Source organism: Microtus oregoni, unplaced genomic scaffold, assembly GCF_018167655.1.
Source record: "Microtus oregoni isolate MIOR12 unplaced genomic scaffold, Mior012 000043F_ref0000047, whole genome shotgun sequence".
Lineage (NCBI taxonomy): Eukaryota > Metazoa > Chordata > Mammalia > Rodentia > Cricetidae > Microtus > Microtus oregoni.
In genome coordinates, this window is record NW_024543210.1 from 13,559,422 (window position 1) to 13,574,232 (window position 14,811).

At 47.8% G+C, this 14,811-nt stretch overlaps 1 protein-coding gene across 10 annotated transcripts in view; it reads left to right on the forward strand.

Moving 5' to 3' along the window:
- The window catches only part of Foxn3 (forkhead box N3), a 375,166-nt gene that overhangs the window by 261,656 nt on the left and 98,699 nt on the right, over positions 1-14,811 (forward strand). For all 10 annotated transcript variants that reach the window (XM_041633433.1, XM_041633438.1, XM_041633435.1 and 7 more), the window contains one exon: positions 12,012-12,076. In XM_041633433.1, coding sequence (XP_041489367.1) covers positions 12,012-12,076 — 65 coding nt within the window. The remainder of the gene's footprint in view (positions 1-12,011; positions 12,077-14,811) is intronic.

Here is a 14,811-nt window from a genome sequence, read left to right on the forward strand (position 1 = left end):
CAGAAGACTGAACCCTGCCTTTGGATTATTTCCATGCAACAGGCATCTCCTCTTAAAGGGGTGGAGTTTCAACCACAGCTTTGCTGCTGTCACTTGTGCTTAGCATTCCCACCCCAGTGACATGGTCTGGAAAACCCAGCTGGTTCCCCTTGGAACCATTGCCAGTATCTCTGTGAGACCATGGTAGAGGAAGGAGAAGTGTTGAGCTCTTTCCATCCTTCAATCCCAGCCTCGGTATTGCACGGGTCCTCTCTGGGGTCATAACAGCCTGTGTGGGAGACATGGGACTGCTCTCTCCATTCCAGGAACTTGGAGCATTGGACAAACGTGCCCATCCTATTCTCCGTGTTTGTGGTTACCGGGGTTTGGCCAGGTGTGTCCATATGGGCACCTCTGTTAAAGGCCTGGTCCCTAGCAGGATGCTGGTAGGTGAGGTGGTGATGCTGGAAGGTAGTGTTTATGAGTAGAATTGATTTAAAAGCCGGAGATCAGTCCCACCAAGTGCTCTCTGCTCTGGTTTGAGATGTCATAGACAGCCACCGCTGCCGTTTATACCATGAGACAGGACAGCTAAGGGTTGGCACATCCCACTTATACTTTCAGTCTCATGAACGGCGGGCTGACTGTTAGCTGCCTCCGCCGGTCACGGTCGTAGTTGGTTGTAAGCTGACCGCTCCAGTGCTCTATCAGCACAGTACAGAGATATGTTGAGGGGCTTCTACTTGGGGTTGTGACAGTAAGCCAGAATTTACCAAGCATGTGCCGGGGACCAGGCCTGTGCTGAGTACCCAGTAAGGGCGCTGACAGATTTGCAGCTTCCATAGTATCTCGGGTGGGAGTGAGGACTTGCAACCAGAGAATGGCTGGCAGGTGGCATTTGGAATCTGGTGACAACAGCAAAATGGTTGGGGCTCAGAGGAGAGTCACATGAGGGTTTTTAGTGGCTTCTGCCATACAGAAGGAACAGCCTCGTCATCAAGGGATCTAGAAGTGACAGTCCTTCCAAGCATTCAGAGGTGTCTGCCATTCTTGACCCACCCTAGAGTCCCCGATTATATGTATCTGTTTGTGGGACATGTCCACATTCAGTGTAAGGGGATGTTTGGTTCGTGAATGATGAGCAGTGTGGAATAGGTCTCATATCCGGAGCCTAGGAATAGCAGAGCAAAGCTGCCGGCCTTCTTAGGAAGTGGCTGCCTCATTATTTATTGCCTTTTCCCACTATAACAAACAACTTGAAATAATCTGCTTATCAAGATAAAAGGTTTATTTTGGTTTGGTTTATGCTTTTATAGATTCCAGTTCAAGACTGATAGGCCTCTTGCTTTCAGGCCCGAAGAAAGGTAGGGGACAAGTGGCAGAGCAAAAGTTGTCACCTTTGGGCCACGAAGTAGAAAGGACCCCAGGGTTCCATAATTCCATTGAAGGCACACCATCACACAGTTCCCTCCTTTAAAGACTTTGCTAACCTTCCAAATAGACTCTGGGAACCAAGCCTCTAAAACACGAGTCTTTGGGGGGGCACTCAGGATGTGAATTGTATCTACCCATCTTCCACTATATCCATCCATCTGTCTCTCTGTTCATCTGTGTCCGTCTATGTTTATCTTGTATCATCTATCGTCCATCTCTGCCTATCATTGTTTATCTATAATCCATCATTTGTCATCTATTGAAGCATGGCCAAGTGCACACCATGTCACATGACCATCATGACAGTTTGTAGCTGCTCACCTCTGTGCTGCCATTAACCGTCTTCTGCCTCTGGAATTACTTTCCTCCCATAGATCTGAAACAATGGCCACGAACCGCCACTCCCTAGGGCTCTTCCACTCGCCTCCCATCAACCAACTGCCATTCCACTTTCTGTCTGTGAATTTGATGACTCCAGGCACCTCAGATACACAGACTCACACAGAATCTGTCTTTTATGTAACTGGTTCGTTGCACTTAACAGAATGTCCTCAGGGTTTATCTATGTTACAGAATCACCTTCCCTTTTCGGGCTGAAGAATAATCCTTTATGTATCTAGTGCATTTCCCTTTTTCATTCATGCATCAATGAACTTGTCCGTCACCACCACCACCCCACACACATACCCCAAGTTACAGGCTCATCTGTCCATAACTGGCGTTTTCCTGGAGTGATGGGGATCCAAACTCAGGCTCTCAATGGTCCTTTCCCCATCGAGCCATCTCCCTAGCCTTCGATTCTTTGAGGAACCCCATGCTGTGTCCATTGCTCTGTATGTGTTAAGAGTGAGACCCATGGGCTGTCTGGTGGCTTTGGTCATAACGTAAACCTTCTTTACCTGTGTGGACCTCGCCTTTTCTCCGTGCTTCCCCTTGGTGTGTTGACATGGATGGGCCTGGCCACATGTGCACAGTGGGCTCGCAGAATCTCTTGTCTCTTTTGGAAAACATGGAGTTGATCTCCAAGTCTGTAGACAGATGTCTTCTAGGGGAAATCCCAGGCTGCCCAGAGCTTAAGCTGGAACCAACTGGCCTTAGACTTGGAGTTCTAGGAACAGCTGCTGTGCTCTCCACCGCCACCATTTCAGTTGTGATTAGTAGGTTCATTTGCATCTAAAAGGAGTAGTTTTCTTATCAGCACCATTGAGTTGGGAACCAGTGTACTCCATTTATGTAGAGTGGCCCATTTAAACGGGGCCCATTAAGCTGTAAAAGTAAATGTGGGTGTTTTACAAATGCAAATACATCATGCAAATAATGCGCTTTCTGCTGAATGATGCCATGGTTTTCATATGTAAAATTAGAAACGTGTAGCACTAAGATAATGATAAACACCTTTGCTACTGCTCAGTAAGACGTACACTGAGCTGGCGCTTCTGAAACCCGGCCCCCCAGGTTTAGACAGGACTTCTTCAGGACGCCCAAACAGGCCTTCCGTCTTACCCAAAATATACATGCTCTTATCTAGTTATTTATATATTCCTAGGTAATCAAGAAATCACAGAAGAGACGAGTTCAAAATCATCTCGCTCATTACTTTACCGTCAGCGATGAGGCTTATAATTTCCTTTCTGTTTTTCAAAGAATGTTTCTATGACCGTCGGGGAAGAAGAAGACATAGTCTAGGCATGCTCCTTCGTAAAAGATTTAGAGATAGTGCCATTAGAGATTTGTTTTTAGTTCTTAAAGTCTGACCATTGTGTTGGGGAGATGCTAGCAGCATTCCTGTTCTCTTTGTGGCTGTCTTCGGTGTGCAGAGACCTTAGCCTACCTCCAGGTGGGGAGTCACTGTTGGACAATGGGCACACACCAGAAACTGAATGAAAGGTATCAAGAAGAAAGACGGTATGAACTGTGGATTATTCCCTGAGGGGTGGGATAGACTTTTAGTGCCAGGAAGAGTTCAGAGAGATTATCTAAAGGGTAGAAGTCGTTGGAAAATACCTTGCTGGGGTCTGAGATTGGTTGATCCCTAAAAGGCAAGGGAGCCCTACTGAGAACACAGGACAAGGGCAGGCAAAAAGAAGATGGGCTCGGATGAGTCCTAGATATGGTCTGTGTGCTTTAAAGACCCGCCCGGGCAGCATCTGGAGAACAGTGGAAGATGTTGGGAAAGGATGGGGGGGCTTCTGAGTGGCAGCAGGACACAGCGCTGATGGCACCTGCCCTGCCCCATGAGCTCTCATGTTTCTGTATGCACTGAAGTTTTCAGATGAAAAATGCATAGCAATTCATTATATAGAAGACGCACGAAAATGAGATGTCTGTTGACATGAAGCAGGAGTTTTGGGGTGAGAGTGTGCCTACTTGGCTTAGTGAGGGTAAGGAGGAGTTCTGCAGAGCAAGTGGCTTTGAGGGAGAGCCTGGTGGGGAGGCATTCTTACTGTTACGGAGAACTTCTCAGGGACCCAGAATCATGAGGCTGCAAAGGCAGAGGAAGTGTGGGAGACGTTAGGGAGAGTCGACAGGGGTGGCCGGAGGACAGACACAGTGTCATAGACTCCAGGGGTGTGGCCCGGAACATTTCTTAAGTAGTCACCAGATGCAGAGTTCAAGTTTAAAGTTTCAGCCCCTTAGCCAATATCTGATAGTCACCAGCCAGGTTCTCAGTGTTGTAGCGACTCTGTAAAGATTCAAGGCAAGAAAAGCACAAATGTGCTGTGTTTGGGCAGTGAAGATACCATGTGAAGAACAGCGACAGATACACAGATTAATGTTCAACCTTCTAGTCCCTCAGAATATGACATGGTTTAAGATGAAATTAGCTGTCATGAGGTCCTGTTAGAGTAGGGTAGACCACTAATCCAGTGTGGTTGGTGTCCTCACACTCGAGGGTTTAGAACAGACATGGAAGTGTGGGGACCTGCTGTGTGAACATGAAGGCCGAGGTCACGATGACACTTCAGAAGTCAAGGAGAATCCGGGGTTCCTAGCAGACTATCAGAAGACAGCAGAAAGGACTGGAAAGAAAAGGGCTGAGAGTGTTCTGAGGATAAAGGTGGAAGGAATTTTAAAGCAACAAATGCCCCAAACAATGGAGAGGTTGTTGTTCTTTCTGCGGGGTTGGATGTGGGGTTGGAGAGAAAACACGAGACACAGGGCGGTCCCACGTAGGGGAACTTTAATGGGGAGGGGGGTGACGACAGGTGAGGAAAGGGGGTGAAGAGATGAAAGGGAAAGAGGGGTGAGTTGTGGCGTCCCCCGTTTTTAAAGGGGGTATCCAGGTGCATCTGGGAGAATGTCCTGCGCATGCGTGGCTTTCCATTGAGCTGGGATTTGTAGTCCAGGGGGATGCTGTATTCTCTGCACATGTGCGGCCTTGTCTCCAAAAGGAACAACAGAGGTTACATAACCAGAGGCAGAGTGCTGATACTTGAGAGGGTGAAGGTGAGGAATGGGGAAGGAGGGTGGCCGGGGGCCGGTTTCCATTTTCTTCCCCTCTTTGAACTGCTCCCACAGAATCGCCTAAGCCAGGCAATTCCAAAACAATAGAAATTTAATTCCGGAGCCCAAGAACCCCAAGAACAGGTTTGGGAGATTTCTCGCCTGGTTCCTCGGAGCACAGATTCTCACGGTGCCCCAAGTAGCATGTTCAGTGTGGCAGAAGTCTGATGAAGTCATCATAGCAAGAAGCTTTTCAAAACGTTGGTGGGAATATTGGGGAGGTTCCAGCAAACCCTGCTAAGGTCTCAGATGCTCCCCACCAAGATCCTGAGCCTTGGGTTCCTGGAAGCAAGTGTTCTGTCTGTTCTTTCTGAAAGGATTTCTCAAATAGAAGGGGTCTGACAAGGGACTAAGGGACTAAAGGACTAAAGAACCAAGAGAATTTGGCTGCAGACCTGTAACATCCCAGGTCTCTACCATCACCAAATCTCTAGTCCATCCAATCTGTCTGATAGGACTTTAATACAGTGTATAGCCCGTCTTCCCTCCCTCCTTCCCTTCCCCCACCCCCCAAAAAACTAAAAACAAAAAAACCTTTAATTGATAATCATGAGCAGGCCGGCCACTACTGATATAAAAAAAAAATGAGAGTTCATCTAGCCCAGGGCCACTATCACCTGTTGTCATATGAGGGCATGGGCAGTCATGGCACACGGGGCCATCTGTAGGCTGGTCTGTGATGACATTTGCTTAGGTTATAAAGTGATTGGTGCTTTGCCCTCTGTGGCTTATGCTTTCTGGGGTCCCAGATGGTGCTTGTCTGACCACTTCAGTGACTGCGCCCTGACAGATGTCCACCTCGGAAGACTCGCCAGCCCTGAGAGGTCTCCACCTGTCCTGTTTTAAGTTTCTTTGGAGGAGGAGGAGTCTCTGAAGCTGTTCCTTTAGCCGTCGATATTTTAAGACCATGGGTTGTATCTGGACTAGCAAACCAGTTGCATTTGGGAACTCTCAAAACATCCTTCAGGAAGAGATGAGAAACGCCCGCATCTGTCACAGGAATGCAGAAAAGAGCCAAATTCAGAGAGCCCAGGGTGCTTGAGGAAGCGCGGGCACCAAGCCACAGCTGTCTCATGTGTCACTGTGTGGCCTCGTGTGGCCTCGAGTGTGTCAGGAAACTTCTCCAAACTGCAGATTTCCTGGAATCAGGATGACAGTGGTGACCACTGTGGTTTACAGAGCCCCTCTCTTTGACGCCTCATCCTGTTTCGTTCTTAGGTGATGCAGGTGAACGCTTGCCCCATAGTTCACATGCAGACAGTCGAGGCTTGGGCAAGTTAGGAGATCTGCAGGGGCACTTGTCCCCCTGCGCTGCTCACTCCGCCTTAGATAGGACCAGCTGCCTGTCTTGACTCCTTTTAATGTCCAGGCATGCCCATTTGATTTACTTTTTTTTTAAAGTTATGTTTTAGTGACTTTACTTTTCTTAAAATCTTTTTTATTGTTTGATAATTTCTTACATGCATATAAAGTGTTTTTGATTAAGCTTCCTTCCCCAGCTCCTCCCGGACGCTCCCCCCACTTTCCACTTTTCCTTCTTGACTTCTTGTGCTCCTTGTTTTTGTTTCCCCACTGAGTCCGCTCACTTCATGCTGCCTGCACACACGGGGTACAGGACTACTGGAGCCTCTCTTGAGGCCACATCTCTGGAGAAAATTGATCTCTGTACCCCAGCAGCCATCATTGCCTTTCCGTTAGGAGTGGGGCTTCATGAGCCCCTCCCTAACCCATCCTGGCACTTTGGCTGGCTTGACCTCGCTCACACAGCCAAGCTGCTGCAAGTCCATGTATAACAGACCTGTCATGTCCAGCAAATAGTTTTCCTGCAGCTGTCTACTACCTGTGGCTCTCCCTAGCTTTCCTCCCGTTCTTCCGCAATGACTCCTGAGGCTCCTGTTTTATTTTATTTCTTTTCTTCTTCTTCTTCTTCTTCTTCTTCTTCTTCTTCTTCTTCTTCTTCTTCTTCTTCTTCTTCATCATCATCATCATCATCATCATCATCATCATCATCATCATCATCATGGTTTTTCGAGACAGGATTTCCCTGTAGCTCTGAAGCTTGTCCTGGAACTAGCTCTTGTAGACCAGGCTGGCCTGGAACTCATAGAGATCCGCCTGTCTCTGCCTCCCAAGTGCCGGGATTAAAGACATGTGCCAGCACTGCCCGGCTGAGGCTCCTGGTTTATAATGAGATATTTGTGTACTCCTCAAGTGATGATTCTCTGACAGTTGGGGTGATTTTACCCCAACTTCTGTGTCTGTATCTCTGCCTAGGTCCTCCTAATGACTACATTTATACATTTCAGACACATTACATCCTTCCCTCAGGGGTTGTCTCCCCACCCCCTCACCCCCCCCCCCCCCCCAGACACCTCACCCCCCACAGGGTTTCTCTGTGGCTTTGGAGCCTGTCCTGGAACTAGCTATTGTAGTCCAGGCTGGTCTCGAACTCACAGAGATCCACCTGCCTCTGCCTCCCGAGTGCTGGGATTAAAGGCGTGCGCCATCACCGCCCGGCTCTCAGGGGTTGTGTTAGGGTCTGAGGTAGGTTCGAGGTGTCCCTGTTACTTTCCTGGTAATCTATCCAGGGACAGAATTCCTTCCTTCCTTCCTTCTTTCCTTCCTTCCTTCCTTCCTTCCTTCCTTTCCCCCTCCCGCCTTAAACTAAAGCTGAGCCTGCCCTTCAGTGTGCTCTGGGTCATTTTGGTTAACAGCACGGGAAGGTCAGACAGAGAGTGAATTACCCTGTCTTCCTGCCCACACGCCAGGCTTCCGGTCAGTCACCCCTCCCGGAGCCCCTCTGTGCCCCTCCACGCGCCTGTGCTCTCACTCTAGCTCCCACGATTTTTGAACATCAGTGTCTGTAACCTCCAGTAAAGCAGGTGTTCGCATGAGATGCGCCTTCCATCTTACCCAGTTTTAAGTGTGCGACACTGTAGTGTTGAGAGTGCTGGAGCCATTGCGTGCCCAGTCTCCAGAACTTTTACCCCGCAAGACCAAAACTCTGCCCATTAAATAACCACAGTCCACACCCCTCTTCCTGCTTTGTCTCCGAGTGACCGCTCTGAGGACCTCACGGAAGCATGCTCTCGGCAGTGTTGGTCCTCTTCGCTGGCTTCATTCATTTAGCATTCCTTCGCATTTCCTCCATGGTGAAGCGTTCTGTTCTTTGCAGGCGATCATGCTTGGCATTGGGACCTTAGAGGAGCAGACTTCTCAGACTTCTCAGTCTGCTTTTATGTGCCGTTGGGCACATAAAAAGTCCTGACTGGTGAATGCAGTGGTGGGTCCTATCAGAGCTGCCTGTGCTTTGGGTTTATAAGATACCCCAATTTCACAGTGATTGAAGATCATGTGTGTAAGGCAGATTCCAAGAACTACACCTCAGGGCTCTATCACTGTGGACTCCCAGCATACTTATTGGGGTACATAAAAGAACACGAGGTCCAGAAGTGATTAAATACTGTGGGCCTCTGGGGGGATACATGGTGTGCTGTTGGGGAGCCGTTGGGCCTCTCTTGGGTTTTGTTGGTTCAGCACCGGGCTCTACATTCAGCAGAACAGTGTTCTGAAATGCTAGTTCAGAGACAGACTTTCTGGCAGGCAAAGCCCTCTTAACCTGTTGGCCTGCTTCCTTTGTTAGTAAGGCTGATAGTGCTGAAGGTCACTGTTTGCACATTATTGAAATGAGACATTTGCCGTGCGGGGCGTTGTATTGTTTCTGCTAATAGGAACCTACTGTCTTCCACATATGGTTAGTCAGATTGCTTTTTCTAGCCCGGGCCTTTGCCTGGGAGAGATTCCTAACAAAAGACCTTCCGTGGGGAAGGGTGGCTAAGACTTCTGTGTGGGAAGGTGCAAAGGGCAAGCTGGAGGATGAGCAAGGGAGCGTGGCAGACTCCAGAAGCCCAGGTCTGTTCTTGTGCTGACCCCGGCTTACAGTCCCTTGACGTCCCAGGACTGTGGTTGCTCCCATACGGAAGGTGATCCGGAACCACGGAAAAGTTTGCCACTTGCTATTCCAGTGATCAGCAGTGTGGAAACCATGGTGAGACAATTAGAATGTCCCAAGTTATGTACCCTTCCTGGCCATTTTGCGTAGAAATGACATTCACCAGTCACTTGTATTTACAGGACAAGCTTCAGGAGCCTGTTTTTATCATGTGTTTATCAGTCTCCCCCCCCCCCCGCCCCATTTGGAAAAGGGGGGGTGGGAGGGCACAGCCCCTCACAGATATCACACACTATTTTCTGTGAATGCTTGCAGTTAATATGCATTTTTAAGTAATTTCATTTGGATGTATTTTTAACTAACTTTGAGCTCTAAAGGCCAATCAGCCAGGGATGTCTCCAGCTGCAGGAATAAAATCAAGTTTGTGCTTTGCCAGCCTGCAGCTGGAGCCAGGGCCATTAGCTTTCCTACAGGCGTTCCTAGTCTCTCTAGATGGCATCAGAGGGACGTATGGCAGTTAAGTTCTTAGAGGTCACAGATAGGAGTTTCATTAGGTTTTTTGTTCTTTTCCCTACCCTTTTGTAGCACCAAACACAGCTCTGAATAGGTATTAAACAAACCCTGAAATTCCTAGCATTCAGATCATGTCATTTTGAGGGAAAATCTCAAAGGGGCATGTGGAATATGGCACTGAGAATGCCCAGCTTACTTAACTGCTGGACACACACACACACACACACACACACACACCTGCCTACCTTCTGAATGCACCAGGTACTGACAGCAAGGGGTCGCTGCAGGCCTTATGCTGGGCCAGACCTCCCTCCACCTCCTGAGGACGGCCCAGAGGGACAGCAGAGCCCAGCGCCCACAGAATCCCCATCAGTGACTTAAGGTGTTGGAAGAGTGCTGTAGAAATCCTCCGGGAGATTTCCATCATACAGAGAATTTTCCTTATCTAAAACCACCGGGTTTATCTGACCTCAGCTCCCCATATTTCCTCCGTCCTGCGTATCTGCTCAGTTTCAGGCAAATCAAGGTCAGAAGGAAAAGGAGATTTGGGTGGCAGTAAGCTGGATATTCAGGCTTCTGCAGTAATACTCAATTATTGAATTCTCCAGAAGCAATGAACTCCTCCATATAATGAAGTCCTCAGTTTTTAAATATCTTTATGAAGCAGCCAGTTCAGTGTTGGCTGCAGCCAGCTTGCTGTTTCCTGCTTTATTATAAAGATGTAATAAAGCAGGTGGTCGGTTCTGGGAACTCGCCGGCGTTGCTAAAGGCCAGCTCTTAAACATTTTAACGCACGTTGTTCTTCCTGACTGAGACTTAAAAGGCCCCCAAATGCCATAAGAAAGGAATCACATGGGAGAAAAATCAACTTGCCATCATTGTCCTGCAGCCCCCGTGTCCCCAGCTGGATCTGCTACTGTCCAGTCCACCCCCTTGTCACTCAGAAGCCCTGCCTGCCAGGGCTGACAATCTGCACTACTTCTGATTGCTAAAAGAGAAAGGTCTGTGAGCATTCAAGTTCCCTGGCCACGCACTCCTCAGGTCTGCAGGTTCCCCTTAGGCGTCCACAGTGAAGCAGGTGCTGCCCGAGAGCCCCAGTGCATACAAACGTTAGGTTCACACTGCATGTGTGCAGTCAGTTACGCCTGCGGTACTGCTACAAATAGATGCACACACCTCAATTTAAAGCTCCTTTGTTGCTAAAGAGGCCAAGGATCGTTGGAACGGAGGACAGCGGTGCTGACCCACACAGCGCGCAGACCTGTGATTCATTTCAAAAGGAAAACAAAACAGAAACAGCAACCCGGAGCATAGCAAGGCGCGCGAAAGTGAAGCACAGTCAAACAAGAAGTGCCCGTGTTTGCAAGCACGTCTGACATTATCATGCTCTTTAATAGCCTTTTTATGTGGTAGCTTTTTCTCTTTCCCAACTCCTCCTCAATCATGTCCCGTGTCCCTGTAGCTATGACAATATTTGTACCTCTGGTAATGAAATTCTGGCAGGCAGAATGCCACTGGCATCGCCTGTCCTTGTTAACAGCATTGTATCCTTCGCACTGACTACTGAAGCGTTTTTGTATTTATTCAGGGGTGTGTGTGTGTGTGTGTGTGTGTGTGTGTGTATGTGCGCATGTGCGCGTGTGCACAGGCACACATGTGTGTGATGCGAACTTACAAATGTATTTCTCTGGCCAATTTTAATTTGTTAAATGTTGAATATGATTGATGCTGCTTTAAGCAACATCATTTGCCATATACTGTTTTGGTGAGAGTAATTTAAATTGCCCCTTGGCCTGCATGTCTAGCATTGTGAACCGAGGGTTTTCTAACATTAATCTTAAGCTAGTCCTTGATTGAGGATAACCCCCTCTCCACTCGAAGGGTTTTTTACTAAGATTGGGTGGCTATAAAGTTTTTCACTGACTGTCTTTAGACATTGAAAATACTCCTCTAGAAATACAGTGAGCGCCTTAGTGATACATTGATTTCGTTCATGTTCTTGCCTCTGCTGTCACCAGAATGTGGGTGGTGATGCATCTGCAGAGTGTTTTATGGGGTATGGAGTGCAACATTTTAAGCCAAGAAATTGAAAACAAGATGCAAAACAACAGAAGGGAGGGCAGGAGTGGATCAAAGTCACATCTGTGTGGAGAGAATTTGGTAGGGGGGATGGCAAGAAAGGCCACTGCGGGTATATTGCCAGCAAGTTCTGATGTATAACTAGGAAGCCAGAAGCCGTGCTCAGTCACAAGACACGGACAAGGCTTGTTTGCCATGGGCATTCATGAGCACCCATGGGCTCGTAAACAGACACCAACAAACGTCAGTGCTTCCTGATATCACCAAATCAAATCCCCAACCACATGCGTTTGCTGGTGGCCTGTAGATGCTCTCTCATTGGCCAGTTGTGACCCTGGCCAAGATGATAACCAGAACGTTTGCACAGATGGTTTTGCTGTGGGGAAAGAAAGCCCGTTTTTAACCTAATTATTTTTAAAGCGTGCCTGGGGAAAGGTTCCAAGGCCTCCATGTGTGAAGTTTGGAGAAGGGGCTGCCAAGGAAAGGGCTGCCGGGGCGTGAGGGTGGATCCCAGTTCTCAAACCTCACATACATCTGTGTTCTCTTCCAGCACATCAGGTCCACCCATCTGGCCAGGCAGTACCTTCTTCAAGAGAAACGGAGCCCTTCTGCAAGGTAGGTGTCTAGGGGCAGCACATCCTGTTCCCTCATCTCCTTCCCTCCTTTGTGCACGGTGCCTGTTGGGGCGCTAACTTCTGGTTAGTAGCAGCTCTCTGGAGAGGTGTGTGACTGTTGTACCCGGGTCTGAAGGCCCACTTCTTAGTTCTTCCTGCTCAAGTGTCTCGGTGGCTGGGAATTGTGAGTTTGAAACCAGGCCTCTGTCCCAGGGCTGTTTTCTTTGGTGGAGTTGGAACAGTGACAGTTGGATGTGACAGGAGTGCACACCGGGTTGATAAACGCAAACTCTCGTGAGTTTCTGATACCTGGGACGATCCCGGCTGGTTTGGGTATATTGACACTTCTGTCACCATGGAGATACATTTGTTCCATGTCATCTCCTAACATTTCCTGCGTACCTGGAAGGTTGGCTGCAGCTTGTTCTGATGCTCCAGGACAGTTGGTCATCTAGTGTCATCGACTGGGGGACTGTGTTCCAACCCATCCTCAAATGTGGTGCTAGATCCTGTCAAGGAATCCAAACTGTCTTTCACCTCCAGTTTTGCTGTTAAATTGCTTTGCATTGTCAGAGTTGGAGAAGGGATGGTTGAACATGGATGATGTATGCCTGCTTCTTTTAGATGTTGCTTTTGGGTTATGGCTGTTGTGGGTGTCTGCTCTGTGTGTAAACTAGGCAGTCCTTGTTGACTATCCCACCCCAACTCATCCAGGAGTTGTGGACGAGAGGGAAGCACAGACATGGAAAGCGAGTAGACAGGAGTGTGCCAAGATCTTCAGAGCTGTGCCGTTGCAGGATGGAGGATTTGATGCCTTTGGCCAGCTGTTCAGCCTGTCTTGTGAAAGGGTGCACTGAAACGAGCCGTGTATATGAAGGGGTTAGATGCTCCTGTGGTTAAGAAGAGGCACCTTCCATTGATTTTTCTGGAGTAGTTCTAACAATGGTGGGAGATATGGTTCTTGTTTCATGGGCCACACTGCTTCAGGTTTTTCAATAGCACATGAAACTAGGATCCGGAGAGTTTGGGGGTGTTTTTCTTAATACAGATACAGTTGAGTAAATTTTACTTTTGTAGCCATCATAGGTGCCCTAAATGACTAAGAAAAGGGAAGGAATTGACACACAATTGCTAAGATTAGGAACAATGGTTGGGCCATTGGGTTTTTTTTCTCGAGTGAAGTTCGCTGTAACCCGTGTCTCTCCTTTTCATGTAGAGCTATAGTAATTGCATGGGTATCATTAACCTTTGGGTTATTTTTAGAGTTGGGGTTTTGTTTGCTTGGAGCTTTTTCTTGCAGGATTCAGTCTGTTCTGTTCCACATTAGGTAAGATTACTCTGTGGGGATCAGGTTTTTTGGTTGGTATCTATAACACAAAACCATGGAGGGAGTCGGTAATGCCCGAGAGAGTGCGGTGGGTTCTGTTGCATGGGTGGATGTATCTTCCTTTTTTTCTCTTGATGATTTATAAATGCCCTTATTCCTATATAAACTGGGAATTAAACTACTACAGGTTTCAGATGTACATGGGATCTACATTCAGATGAATATAATGTGTGTGTTCTATATTGTGTATATGAAAAAGAGAGAGTGCGGTGGGTTCTGTTGCATGGGTGGATGTATCTTCCTTTTTTTCTCTTGATGATTTATAAATGCCCTTATTCCTATATAAACTGGGAATTAAACTACTACAGGTTTCAGATGTACATGGGATCTACATTCAGATGAATATAATGTGTGTGTTCTATATTGTGTATATGAAAACCATAAAAATCTTTATAAATTTGGGGTTTAGTGATGTGCTAACATTTTTGTTTCTGTGATGTTTTTACCATTTTGCCTTCTCATCTAGAGTTCTTGAGACCCCTGTACCCTAAAAGAGTTATTTCAGACTTTAAGGGAATCTTCCCAAATGATCTTTGTTGTCCAGAAGTTGCTGATGCCAGCAACTTTACACCTAAAGATACAGGGATGCAAAGGAGTTGGAACCGTGCCCGACCTCAATGCTGCTTTCTCAGCCATGCGCACATCTTTCCTCTTCTTTCCATATCAGACCAGGAAGGAATCCAGGCTCAGAGATTCTGTGCAGCCAGGGTGGGTGAGGTACAGGATGCAGGACCTGGAAGACAGGCAGTTGGGCCACGTGGGGAAGAGGAAGCTCACTTTTTGGCAGGAAGTGTGTAGAAGAGGGGGCATCACTTCCTTGGGGAAGTGACATTTCTGAAAGGCCTAAACCAGAAAGAGATGTGTGTGTGTGCGCGTGCGTGTACGTATGATTCACAGACGTGGCATTCCCAGAGAGGGAAATCCCGAAGGGCAGCACAATGGGGACATGGTACTAGACATGTGGCACCCGGCAGGTGCTCCTTGACCATATTCAAATCAACTACTGTAACGAGGAAATAGCACAGGAATTCACCTAATGCTGTACGTGCTTGCCAACACAAGTCACTGTGAAGTGACAGTGGTTTGCCCTTGTGAATATGTGGCCGGTGGCAGCTGCACAGTTATTACTGCCCGCGTCATAAGAAGTCAAGGCCCTAAACCCTTTGTCTAGAAAGAGTTTCTTTTTTTTCTTACTTTTTGAACGTAGTCTCATGTAGCTCAGGCTAGCTCAAACTTGCAATACAGTAAAGGCTAACCTTCAACTCCTGTTCTTCTAGGATTACAGGTGTGCACAACCTCGCCTTGCTCTTCAAGGACAGTTCTCCCCACGAGGCATATAGTTTTCACAC